Raw genomic sequence first — 13051 nt, forward strand, 5'->3', positions numbered from 1 at the left:
CCTCTGCAGCAGTAGAGATTTCAGCCAGTGTTGATCTCCTTCCAGTGCTCTGCCAGGATCCTCCCAGCTCTATGTGAAACGCGATCCATCACACGGGGTCCGTTGCCTCGGGGTTCTCATCCCTTTTCACAACCCATATGCCCACTCACTGCCAGCGCCACATCACTGCTGCAAAGTGCATTTAATTGACATGCTTTTATTTAGCACAGCTGACTTATCCACTGCTCCATCCACCCCCCCCCCCCAATACCGCTGTGTCTTTTACACTTTCTTCTCTCCCTCTGTCTTTAGTCAGCACTTTGGCAGTAATTCCTGCTTCAGTGAACTGGACATACAGTGCATGACTTTATCCAACATGAAAGCTGAAGGCTAGTTATTAAAGCCCTGTATTAGAGCCCATGAGGGGGGGGGGGAGGCAGGTCAGAAGTATGGCGTAATTCAGCAACAATGGCAGCATCCTCAATAGGCTATCCTCGGATGCTGAGGGGAAGGGGGGGGGGAGAATGTGTGAGTGTGTGTGCGTGTGTGTGTGAGAGAGAGATAAAGAGACACACACACACAAGAAGAGAGAGACGGGGGGAGAGAGAGAGAGAGAGAGATGAGAGAGAGAGAGATGAGAGAGAGGAGGCTGGTCGCACCACTCAAGAGGAGTAGGCGTGCTCGTGTGCGCTGCATCGTTTGATGATCTCCCCGGTTCCCCTGAACCTCCACTCTCTGCTCTCCCTGGGTGAGGTCGGTCGAGACAAAAGGCGACTGCGTGGACTTTCCCTGGCGGAGGAGTCGAGCCCGACTTTCCGCCGGGCAGCAGAACTGCGCTCAGCGGGGCCACGCCGCGGCACTTTGGATAAACTCCCACAGCCGAGGACCGTGCCGTGTTTCCAAAGGCGCATCGCTTCGTCCTGCACCAGGAGCAGAGGAACACATTGCCATGCACGATTTAGTCAGTCAGCATAGGTGACTTTTTTAAATTTCCTCCTTCAGCTTTGTCTTTTCGTTTTCTGGGGATTCTCTGGAGGGAGGAGAACAAAATCCACGGTGGCAGCTTAAGCCCCAAAACTCGCTGTGTGCGCGCGGGGAGGGTATTTTCTTTTTGCCCAAGATGCAGGTGGACCGGAGCCGTGTGGTTTCCAGTGCGTGGTGTGCGTGTCTGCTTTTACTTTACTCAACTATAAGCACCAGGGTCACTGAGGTGGGAGCCACCCACCAAAGCATCCCCCCGTCCGTGTGAGTATAGACGCTCTTTTACGCACAGTGCACGGCGCGCATCGAAGTTACAAATCAGAACTTGATCAAAAAAAATTACTCCAGATGTGTGCTTCAGTGTCTAGAATATAAAATTAGCCGGTTTGATAAAAATAAAGCTCTTCTAAAAACCAGTCTTGAAGTCACCATGTCTGATTTCTCTCTGCTCTGTGCGTTTTGCAGGGTGAAGCTTTGGGCTTCAGCGTTTGGTGGAGAGATGAAGTCCATCTCTGCAAAGTACTCCGGCTCCCAGCTGCTGCAGAAGGTGAGCTTCAGGTGTCGAACTGAAAAGTACCCACAGCAACACTCACATACTCTTATTCAGATGACTGAACCCGAGCATGGCGTTCTTATGGGTGCTTTAACTCTTCATGCAAAAATACTGTGGATAAGATGAAGACATAATACTTTTGAAAATGAAGTGTTTGAGTACACATTGGCACACTCACACTCACACACACACACTTCACTACGAATATATATTTCTTCTCCCAAACTGAAATGATGTGATCCTGTGGCTCACAGTTTATTAAAAAGCTTAAACGTGCCTTTTTGAGAGACTTTTCAAATTGCAGTGAGGATGTGACAGCGCAGCCTGTGAGAGAAACTGCTGCTGAGTAATCTTTGGGTTGAGAGAAATGTCACTTTTCATCTCTTAAACTGTAGGACCTGTGCTTTTTAGCCACTTGAGAATCAGTAATGCATGCCGGCTACAGTTTTAAAAGCTTATTCAGAGCATGTGCCTTTTTTTAAATGGGTGTCCACTTCTCAAGCACTCTGGCAGAAACACACACACACACACACACACACACACACACACACACACACACACACACACACACACATACACACACACAAATATACTCTTCAGAACACACGTTTTTTTTCTCTCCGCTATTTTTCATACCTCTCTGCAGCTTGTTCCCATTTCTCCTCCACTTTGCTTGGTGGCATTAATGCAACATTTGAGTGTGATGGGATGCAAATTTCCCTAATGGAGGGTCAGTTCATGAAGCATGAGTTAAAACTGATAAATGGAAAGCTGGTGGATAAAGGGCAAAGCTGAAGCTAACCTCTGAGTGGGCCCGCACGCACACACACACACACACACACACACACACACACAAACACAGCGTGCAGTTCAGCTACGGTGGATGCAGAGACTCACTGTGGTGTGTGGCAGCTGCAGGTTGCCACACAGGCCAAACCAGACAGAACGTGATGCTCCACCACAACCTAGATGCACAATACCTCTAAACACAAGCGCACATATACAGAATCCAGTCCCCTCACACACACACATGCACAATTAATACATGCACATGACCAAACACTGCATATTCACACGCACAGTTCGGAAAGACACACATAGCCCTATAGCATAGGATTGTATCAGCTGCTGATAAGGCAGAGCAGCGGTGTTATCTCTTTGACAGGATAAAAACTGTTCCCCCTTCTCATCTTTTTCTGCCTCTAAAAAGAAGATAACCCTCCCACAGAGTGACGACCTCTTTATGAAATGGAAATGAAGGCCGCAGGGTTAATTGAGTGGAGAAAAGACTGGAGACCTCTTTGTGGGAGAAGTGCATCTTTTCGCACCAAACCGGTGTGTTGCGAGTACAGTATATAGTGTTATTCACTGTGCCCGTTTGCTGGGTTACGCACCATGCAGGACGTACGGGTGTGCACATGCATTCACTCGCAGGTTTTTGGCAACAGTTCTCACCGCCCCTGTATGTTGGACCTTAACTGTGTGTCTGGTGCAGCTTTTACTGCTTTTGTGGAGGAACGCTGAGGAGGTACCACATTTCCCCTGAGGGCACATATGCTTTTAGATAGGAGGAAGAATGTGGGATATACAGTGTCATGCAGAGGGAGGAGGATGGTAGTGAAGAGAAAAGACTACCGTGTGTGTGTGTGTGTGTGTGTACATGTGTGTTTGTTTCCCCTGGGCAGGGGACAGATGGACAGAGTCTCTCTTGCGTTATCGCTCTGACCCTAGCGTAACAAAACTCCCTTGGAAGTTTTGTTACACACACACACACACACAAACACACACACACACACACACACATACACACACACACAATGATGATGATGATGATGTATAAATCAAATCAGTAAAGTACAAAAATCGAGTTAAGCCTCCACAGACGTCTGAATCGGTGCTTACATTTTTGTACAGTGTTGAATGTCTGGAAGCTATTGCAACTGACAATGTTGAAATTTGTTCCTAGTTAAAACATACAAAATTAAATGTGATACTTCCTGTGTTAATTTGATGCTTGATTTTGATTTAATCATCTTTAATGAGAGACATCAATCAGCAATGCAAAACATGCATTACATTCCTCATTTTAATTGAATGACAGACCTAATCCAAATACGTTACCCGTATAATGCAATGTATTAAAAGTCACAAAGATGCGTTGAGTAATGTCAGTCAAACAGGTTTGTAGGATCACTTTTAAAAAGGTTTGAAACTGTCAGTAAAATTATTGCTTGACTGCTACGTTGAAAAACGACACGTTTCGCCAAAGGACTAAAATATATAAATGTAAATATTTGAAAACAAATACTTTAATTTAAATGACCTGATCTGTTTGTTGCAGACTTAAATCTTATATTGTTTTCAAATCCAGTTGGACCTAATTTAGCCTGTCATCCAAACCCCCCCCCTCTCCTCTTTCCTCTTCCATGACCTGATCTGTCCTCCCTTCCCACGCCACAGCTCGCTTCCTGTATCCATCGGAAACGGCTCTTGTTTCAAGGTTATAACAATCAGTGTGTCTGTGTTTGTGTATTTGTGTGTATTTTCTTGTGCAAGAAAAATACCATGATCAATAACACTGCACAAATCAGGTGTAAGGAGTTTACCTAACTGCATATGTACAAATACAATGCATATGCAGCCTACAGATTCACTGTATAGCCGCACACACTCACAGGAGACTTGTGCTCGAGACACATTAAATATCTCACACTGACAGTTAGAATTAGCTCTGTGTGTTTTACCCTCTTCACTGCTATTCTGCTGAAATCTTTAATTTCATGTATCATTGAGCAACCTTGTCTATATGAGCCAGCCCGGTTGATGGCTCTGTGTGTGTGTGTGTGTGTTATTGGCTGGACTAGTTTTCAACTCGCTGATGTTATGGCTCTCTGGAATCATAGTAGTGGGACATTATGCCACGCTGAAATAACTCCAAGCCTCTTGGTAATGGAAGACACACAAGATAAATGATCATTGTGTGGGATCGCCACCGCAGCTGTCTGAAAGTTGTCTGTGCACGTCCGCTCTCCTATATTTTTTAAAAGCATGTATGCGAGGGCGAGGAGGGGGCCGCAGGTGTATGTATTTGCAGCGTGTTTGTGTGTTAAGTTTGCATAACTTCTTGAAGCACGCTCAATCTCACACACACACACAAACAGACACACACACACACACACACACACACACACACACACACACACACACACACACACACACACACACACACACACACACACACACACACACACACCGACTCTCTCCCGCCCAGACTCACATTCAGAGCCAAAGAGCAGAGGATGATAGGAAGGTGTAATGATGTGTGACAAGAGTATGCTGGAATCGATTTGCCTGGGCGAGGAGGAAGAGTGCGTGTGCCTGGATGTGTGTGTGTGTGTGTGTGTGTGTGTGTGTGTGTGTGTGTGTGTGTGTGTGTGTGTGTGTGTGTGTGTGTGTGTGTGTGTGTGTGTGTGTGTGTGTGTGTGTGTGTGTGTGTGTGTGTGTGTGTGTGTGTGTGTGCACGTACATGTATGGTCTCAGAGTGTTGCTTGCCATACCATTTTCCTTTACTACCAAAGAGCTTAGCGCTGCAAGCAACTGCCATGTCTGCTGGCAATATTCCTAAAGAATGAGGGAAAGAAGATGGAGCGGAGTGGTTCCTCTAACAAGACTCAGTGGATGAAGAACATAAATTAGTATTGAAGTCGTTCAGTGAAGTGAAGAAGCAAAAGGCTGACAGACACATGCTCATGCCGGCTTTATGGAGCAAAGTGAGAAAGAAGAATACGTGCTTACATTTGTATCCACTAATGTCGTCATGTCATCCATTTTTCCTATAATATATTTATATTATCCCTCTGTGGGTTCAAAGAAGTTATATAGTACTGTACTTAAACAAATATATACACATTCTTCTGAGCACATGTTCATCATGCAGTTGCCAGCATCTTCAACCCAGTCGTACAACCTGCATGCAACACTCATCCCTCTTATTCTTCCTCTTTGTCACTAACTTTCTCAACTTTACAGACGTATATTCTAGTTACAATATTATCACTGACGGAAAAACAAACAACCTACGAGTGTAACCTTCTTAAAAAAAAAAGAAGAAACGCATTGTTTTGTCTTTACTTGTACAAGCACATTTTGATGTATTGAAAACCTCTATTCAGGACATCATTTCATGTTTTGACAGCAGCCAGTTTCATGTTTGTCTGTTGGGGAATAAAGATCTATTTCTGCTCTGAATGTGTATTTTAGTCACACTCGCCAGATTTAAGAGCATGACTAATTGTCTAATTTCGGAGTGGAAATGATTATGCATTTCAATTTTTCACGTTTGTTTAAAATTAATTACATATTTGGATGACAACAGTGGGAGAACGTCTCGTACTGTGGGTTGAACTGAAAATATAAAGTTTTAAAATATATGTAAACTATAAAATTGATTAAGGATACATTTTTTATTAACGTTATACATTTATCATATAGGCTACTTTATAAAAAGAAAGAAAATAATAAATAGAATAAATATTTGTTTTTATTTCTGTCGAACAGGTTTATTTGTTTTTATTTATTTGTAAAATAATAGAGAAGAATATAGTAGAATACCAGCTGAGTGCTCTCAGTACTGGATCTACTATGGTCAGGTCCACAGTACTGTTATGGCAAATGTTTACATTTATCTACAAATTACACATAGGGTCATTCTGTAATCGTTGAGATGTTTTTAAACAGATTAATAAAGAATAAGAAGTTAAGTGATATATTTCTCCACATTCTCAGACAGGAGATATTGCAGTGGGGAGACAATAAGTAAACATCATAGACTTTTTATGGAAGCGTGTTAAAAGTGTCCTTCGGGAATGTGGTTGTGGTCGAGGTACTTTCCCCCAAAGCCTCAGTCTTTCAGCAGAGTTAGAAAGTATATGGCACAAATCATAGATTCAACCGATATGTCAAAAATTAAAGCAGAGAAAATATATAATATTATATGGAATTTGATTGTATTGTAGTATGATAATTCAGACTTAAGAAATTGTTTGATTATCACCTCTTTTTGACCTCTATTCGCCTTTCTTGCTCCATGGATGACTCTGTGTGTGTGTGTGTGTGTGTGTGTGTGTGTGTGTGTATCTGCGAAGTGGGGTGGGGGGGCATGTGTGATGCTGCCAATCTGCTGCCAAGGGTGGGTGATGTCTGAGGCGTTTTAGTGTAACAGTGTGTCAGTGAGGGGGAGACGGCTGCAGATTAGATTTAGCTTTGGGAAAATTGAATAGCTGTCAGGTTTGGTTCAGCCCGGCTGGCGATGAGGTGAGGGAGGGGAGGGTGTGTGTGTGTGTGTGTGTGTGTGTGTGTGTGTGTGTGTGTGTGTGTGTGTGTGTGTGTGTGTGTGTGTGTGTGTGTGTGTGTGTGTGTGTGTGTGTGTGTGTGTGTGTGTGTGTGTGTGTGTGTGTGTCAAACGCGGCGTGTACTGGTGACTGTCCCTCCTTTCTCTCACCTCCCTAACCCTCCCATCTCTTCTTCTGTTTTTCTCTCCCTCCGTCTCGTGTTCTCATTGACCAAAGCATGATCTTGCTAAATTTCATCCCCCCACCGCTCGTATAAGGCGGATGGAAAAGAGTGAGGTGTGTGTGTGTGTAGGAGAGAAAGGGGGAGAGAGAATGACGGAGGAATGCCGTGTCACAGAGTTAATTACAACGTTAGTGGGCGAGAGTGCAGCCTGTGCCGCTATCCTTTCATGTCCTGTAGCGGGCCAGCTTCAGCCAACACAGCCACTTAGTCCTTCTGTAATTAGTGCTTTGTTGGTGAGAAAAAGCCTGAGAAAAGCCTCAGTGAATCAAACGCCCCGTCTTTACTGTAGAGAGATCGGGAGCACGGAGCGCGGCCCTTTTGCAACCAGATTAAAGAACTTAAACTCCTGAAGAGCACAAGTGCTGACGCTGTGCTTGCAGGCTCAGGAAATCAAGTGTCGTTTGATGACTTTGTTGTGCAGTGTACGTCTTTTGATTTATCCCCCAGTTTTTCCGACTAAGTACCTTTGCCAGCGTGAAAAGTGTTTGATTTACTAGTTAATTTGTGATTGTGAGCGAGCTGAATTCACTTGTTCTTCCCTACCTAGTTCCTGCAGAAGCCCAGACCAACTCTCCCGGCGTTAGCGTACAGTGAAGCACCTTGTGCTCCGTGGTGCTCGGATGATGAATGTGAACACTGAAGATAAATATCCACCGTCATCCGTCATTGGCTGCTCAGGTCTGGCACTGCCTCTGTTGGCCTGCAGATAAAGAGCATCTCACCGTGGCTACACCGGACATTAATGGACACACGTATGCCAGCGCGCGCACACACACACACACACACACAGATTTCTGTAATTATGACAGATTGTTCGCCTGATGTGCTCCAGACTCAGTTGGCATGCAGAGAGTAAACATTAGCCAACTTGGCAAAGGGGCGGGACTAGCTACTATTAAGCACATTAACGTGTGTGGCATTGTGTGAAGGACTGTCGGTGACTTGCTGCCGTCCACATCAATCATCCCGCTGCTTGTTTGAGTCCGCCCCGAGTGCTGGAGGTAAGGGTGGCTCTTTGTAAAGTGAGACAATATGAGGAAGAACGTCCAGCCCATTTCTGATTCTCTCAATCACAAATCCTCTTATGTATATGAACCTCTCAATGTTCAGGTAATTCTTATGCTGACAATTAGAGTCAAACTGCTTTTCTTTCTTTCTTTTCTTATTCTTTACCTCCTCACTTCTCCCTCACCTTGTCTCTCCATCATCCGCAAACTTGCTGTGAACTCTTCCCTTTGTCAATATTTCCCCCCCACATGTTTTTGCATCCTTCCCCAAGTTGTTCTCTCTCCTTCCCCTTCCCTCTCGTACTTTCTTTCTCTCGGTCTCTCCTCCTCTCCCTCCATCCCTCTGCTTTAATAATGGATAGGATGCAGCTAAAGAATACATGGGAGGGGATCTTGGGACATGGCAGAGTTCGGAGCAAGTGATGGCGCCCACACCCACAAAAAATAGTTCTGCTGCCCCAGCACAATGTCATGCACCCACTGCACTCGGAATATGAGTCCCGAGTCACTCCCTCTGCTGCTACATAAACTCCTCCAACACACGCTCACACTAACACACACACACACACACACAGTTTTACACTACTTTACAGAGTCCGCACTGCACCCCATTTGCACAACACTTCTCATAGACTGTGAGTGCTGCCAAATCCGACTCAGTGGGACGACAGTGGCACATCCTCGTGATGACCTTCACCTGCACTTGCTATCATCTCACACTGTCACACACTTGCTAATGCAGTGTGGAGGAAGACGATTATGCACAAACAACAATGAGGAAACCACACACATCAGCACACACGTGCACTTTATTTAGCCTTTCCGCGTTACACGCACTCACTGCACGTGACAAAAACTTTTCTCACGTGTGTGTATTTATTTAACTTTTGCTTCTGTTACATGCAATGCATTGCATTTACTGGCAAGAGGCCTGTGCAGGATAATGTGCAGACGGCTCACAGGAAATGCTGAGCACTGAGTAAGTGACGAACGATTACTTAGACACAAAGGATCAGTATGGATCAATGCTGAGCTGTATTGATTACATGGTGTTGTTGGAGTGTGCAGTAACAAAGACAGATACTCTATGAAAAGTAAGAGGGCCACGATTCATCCAGAGGTTGTGGAGTTTTCAATCGGAGTTAGTCAGTTTTTTTTACTTGAACAAAAATACATTTAATGTTTTAGTCGGCGATAAAGTAATTGTGAGTTGCCCAATTGTCACAGAATGGGATTGTTTCAGCTTAATTGTTAAATAAGTTAAATCTATTACTTGCAGTGCTTTAGGGTGTGCAGTGATGTATACTCTCTTTATTTACCACTGAGCCAAACTATACAACAATCTTTTTTATATCTGCTGCTTTTCAGACACAGGTTTAGTTGGTCTTTCAAAAATAAGCTAACAACAACAGGGGCTTTATTTGAAATAGTGCAGTGGCCGTTCTAATCCTTTCTGTGTGGAATGGGCTGTTTGGCTTGTGGTAAAAATGGTTGCTGTTTTCTTTCTGAAACTGTAAAAGTGACCTGCAATGACTGTGGTGTGGTAGGTAAAGACCAACAGCAGGAATCGGTCCACACCACTGCTGCACAAAGAGCTGATCGCCTGTTTATTCAAAGTTAGGTGAAGCTCAACTGTGTACGCAGAACCCCCAACTGGAGAACTCTGTCGTTGTCGATCACGTACATTGACGGGTCCCAGCTGGTGCTTGTTTGTTCAAATCTTACTAATGTTAAACATTGTGTAACCAAATTGCACCAATGCACATGCCATGTTTGAAGCAGATAGGGGGGCGGCTGAGGGGGTTGAGCGGTCGTTCGCTAACCAGAAGGTCGGCGGTTGGATCCCAGTTTTCCCCCTCTGCAATGACAAAGTGTCCTTGGGCTGTATGAATGTGTGTATGGGTGAATGGAATGAACTGTAGTGTAAAACGCTTTGAGTGGTCTTCAAGACTAGAGAAGCGCTTTATAAATACAGACCATTTATATATAGATACAGACCATTCACAGACCATAAGATGAACCATTCTTTAGATAAAAGAGCCTCTAAATCTGGTTTCCAGTCAGGTAGGAAAATATAATAATTACTAATTGACAAATATCAGCTAAAAATTGAAAGCGATCCAACTGGCTTTGTGAATGCAGAGTGAAACTTTTAACATCATTTTGATGTGTTTGCTTACTGAGCAGGAAAATGCAGCTGTGAAGTCACTGTTTATGTTCATTGTTGACATCTGTGCAGCGAGCAGAAGGTCGGCAGTGTTATGACTCTGTTGGATGTTTGTCATTAAACAGGAGAAAGAGAAGGGAAAGTAGTGAGTCTGTCTTTATCTTGCTTAATGTTCCCTTCACTCTCCACAGACTCCACAGCATCAGAAACATGTAAAAAACACAAACAGCCAATCGAAGCTGTTGTATTCCCAACTAAATCTCCCTCCACGCTGTAGCTCCGGTGTGTAGACAGCAGACGGATTGACCCTGGATCCTTCACACACATACCTGCCATGGGTACAGCATATATCCCCTTAATGCAAGTCTAAGTCCCGCTTTACTGTGAGTCAGGAACGCTTAGATTCATTCTGTCGGTTGCTTCCCTGCATTTGTTTTACAGCAACACGGAACAAAATGTTTTGGTGGACATCTGGGGCACAAATGTTTTTGTACAATATGATAATGGAACTCGTACGTCGGTGTTAATTGTGACCTTCCATATATTAGACCAGTCTAATGAATGATTTTAACTAGGGCTGGACGATGTGTCCAAAAATTATATAGAGATACAAAAAAAAAACTAATCTGTCGAAGTTGATAATCATCGTAATACATTTTAGGTTGTTCTTTAAAGGTTAAAGACAGATTTTTGCTCCTACATGAAACTTGTAGTTTTAAACAGTTTTATATAAGCAGAGAATAAAAACGAATTTACAAATCTGAGGTTTATACCTCCTCACTGTTCTTGCACAGTAATACGCAATATATTGATTTGTATTGATTCTTTGTTTTATTGCTATTAATGACATTTTATTGCAAAATCTTTTGCAAAAGTCTTGCAACTGAGAAACTGATTTTAGTGCTACAGCATTTCTCGACAGTGATGCTGACTGCATGCATCCCCACGCTGATTGTTGTCGTAAAGATTTCACCATCTGAAGATTATTTCCATCTGCACGGGTCCTCGATCTTCGCCCAGTAAATATGTCGGATGATGCAGTACTGGATTTTGCATTAGCACCAGACGATCATGATCAGCGTGATCCGATAACATGGACTATTCCTGTCGAATGTTTATTACCTTGAAATTGAGTCGTCAAGTAATTAGTCTCATCTGATATTAAGATTTCCAACTTGATATAACTTGATAAAACGTCCAAATTCATACAGTAAATACTGAGTTATTTGTTGATGCAGTTTATACCTGTTAATCCATTCCTTTGTGAGTAAATGATCTTAGTTCAATGTTAACACTTCTAATCTTCATTATATGTGTGTGTCCTATTCATCTGTGTCTCCAGATAAATGTGTTCTTCTCCACTGCAGGTGGTGCGTTTATTCCCTTCATTTCTTTGTTACGCTTTCAGAGTAAACTCAAATGAAACTGGAGTTCAAAAAAGAGTAACTTGCCATAATAAATCTCCACTTGCAAGGATGAATATTGCTTTTATACATGCACCACAATGTTTTGCTCTCTCCCTCCACTTTCACGCTGGCTGCTGCTAGAATCAATTTGAGACTGTGAGAACGTATGGAGTGGAATTGGGAAGCAGCAGGGCCACACTGAGCGAGCTGCTAAGCATGAAAAATGTTTTCCAGGACTCTGCTGAAACCAACTGAATGCAGGCCACTACATAGACTATGGACAATTAATCAGTTCCATGTGAACAGATTAGACCTGCTCCTGGTGCTATTATGTTTTTTGGTGAGGTGAATTATGGCTGTATGAAAGAAGAAGTGGAGTGGAAATGATGAAGGCTACTTCCTGTACGTGCTGTATAAGTTTTGAAAGAGATTTTTTTTTTGCTTCATAAAATTATGAAATTTAGATCTCATGTTGACCTACTTGATGTAGGCTGGGCGATATTGAAATTATTTTGACGGTATTTTACAGTCGATATTGATATATTCACGATATAAATCAAATCACAATTTCTGTCATTTCTGCTTCAGATGGTACAAGAGATTAGTGGTATTACATGCTATTAACAATTTGACACACATTTCTTGTCGGACTTTAAACAACCAAAATATCTCCACATTACCGAATTCCTCAGACCCTTCTTTTTAACAATGTCCTCCGTTGGGGTGTCTGTCGCTCTAGTGTTTGCTGACATTTTCTCTTGTCGTTTTCTATTTCATCTCGCTCCCACTCCTGATGTTCTGGTGTGCACGGCTGCAGTAGCCAAAACATGAGCCATGTGCCGCTGCCGGCTGCTGCTCCTACGCTCTGTGCTGTGTGCGTCAACCTAACCTGAAGTGGCTGTAACTCTATTCCAGCCACATGATTGGTTCGGATGTGCTGTTCAGTTCTCATTATCATTGGCTGTTCGTGTTGTCTGTCAAAACATGGATGGAATGAGTTCTATCGGCGTTATATCGACCATCGTCTTATATTTCTATCGAGGAAAAGTTATTTCGCGATAATTATCTTTATCGTTTTATCGCGCAGCCCTAAGCTGATATCTACCTGACTTTTAGGAGTGTGTGTGTGTGTGTGTGTGTGTGTGTGTGTGTGTGTGTGTGTGTGTGTGTGTGTGTGTGTGTGTGTGTGTGTGTGTGTGTGTGTAGGTGTAGGTGGGGGGTACACCAAGATGGCAAGGCATGTGAGGACATTGAAAGATGGTGGTCATTAGAGAGAGCAGGGATTTGGCACTTACTCTGAGGGGCAATGGTGCATACCCAACAGACCCAGTGCGCCCTGAGACAAACTCCTGAGCGTTGCGACGAGCTATGCCATAAGGCCATT

At 43.5% G+C, this 13051-nt stretch overlaps 1 protein-coding gene across 1 annotated transcript in view; it reads left to right on the forward strand.

Moving 5' to 3' along the window:
• The first annotated feature begins 297 nt into the window (after positions 1 to 297).
• Positions 298 to 13051, forward strand: part of cacna2d3a (calcium channel, voltage-dependent, alpha 2/delta subunit 3a) — a 114059-nt gene continuing 101305 nt past the window's right edge. Inside the window, 2 exon segments of the mRNA XM_034590443.1 lie at positions 298 to 1224; positions 1426 to 1507. Of these exon segments, the coding sequence (XP_034446334.1) occupies positions 1100 to 1224; positions 1426 to 1507 (207 nt within the window). The 5' untranslated portion in view covers positions 298 to 1099.

Source organism: Hippoglossus hippoglossus, chromosome 7 (assembly GCF_009819705.1).
Source record: "Hippoglossus hippoglossus isolate fHipHip1 chromosome 7, fHipHip1.pri, whole genome shotgun sequence".
NCBI lineage: Eukaryota > Metazoa > Chordata > Actinopteri > Pleuronectiformes > Pleuronectidae > Hippoglossus > Hippoglossus hippoglossus.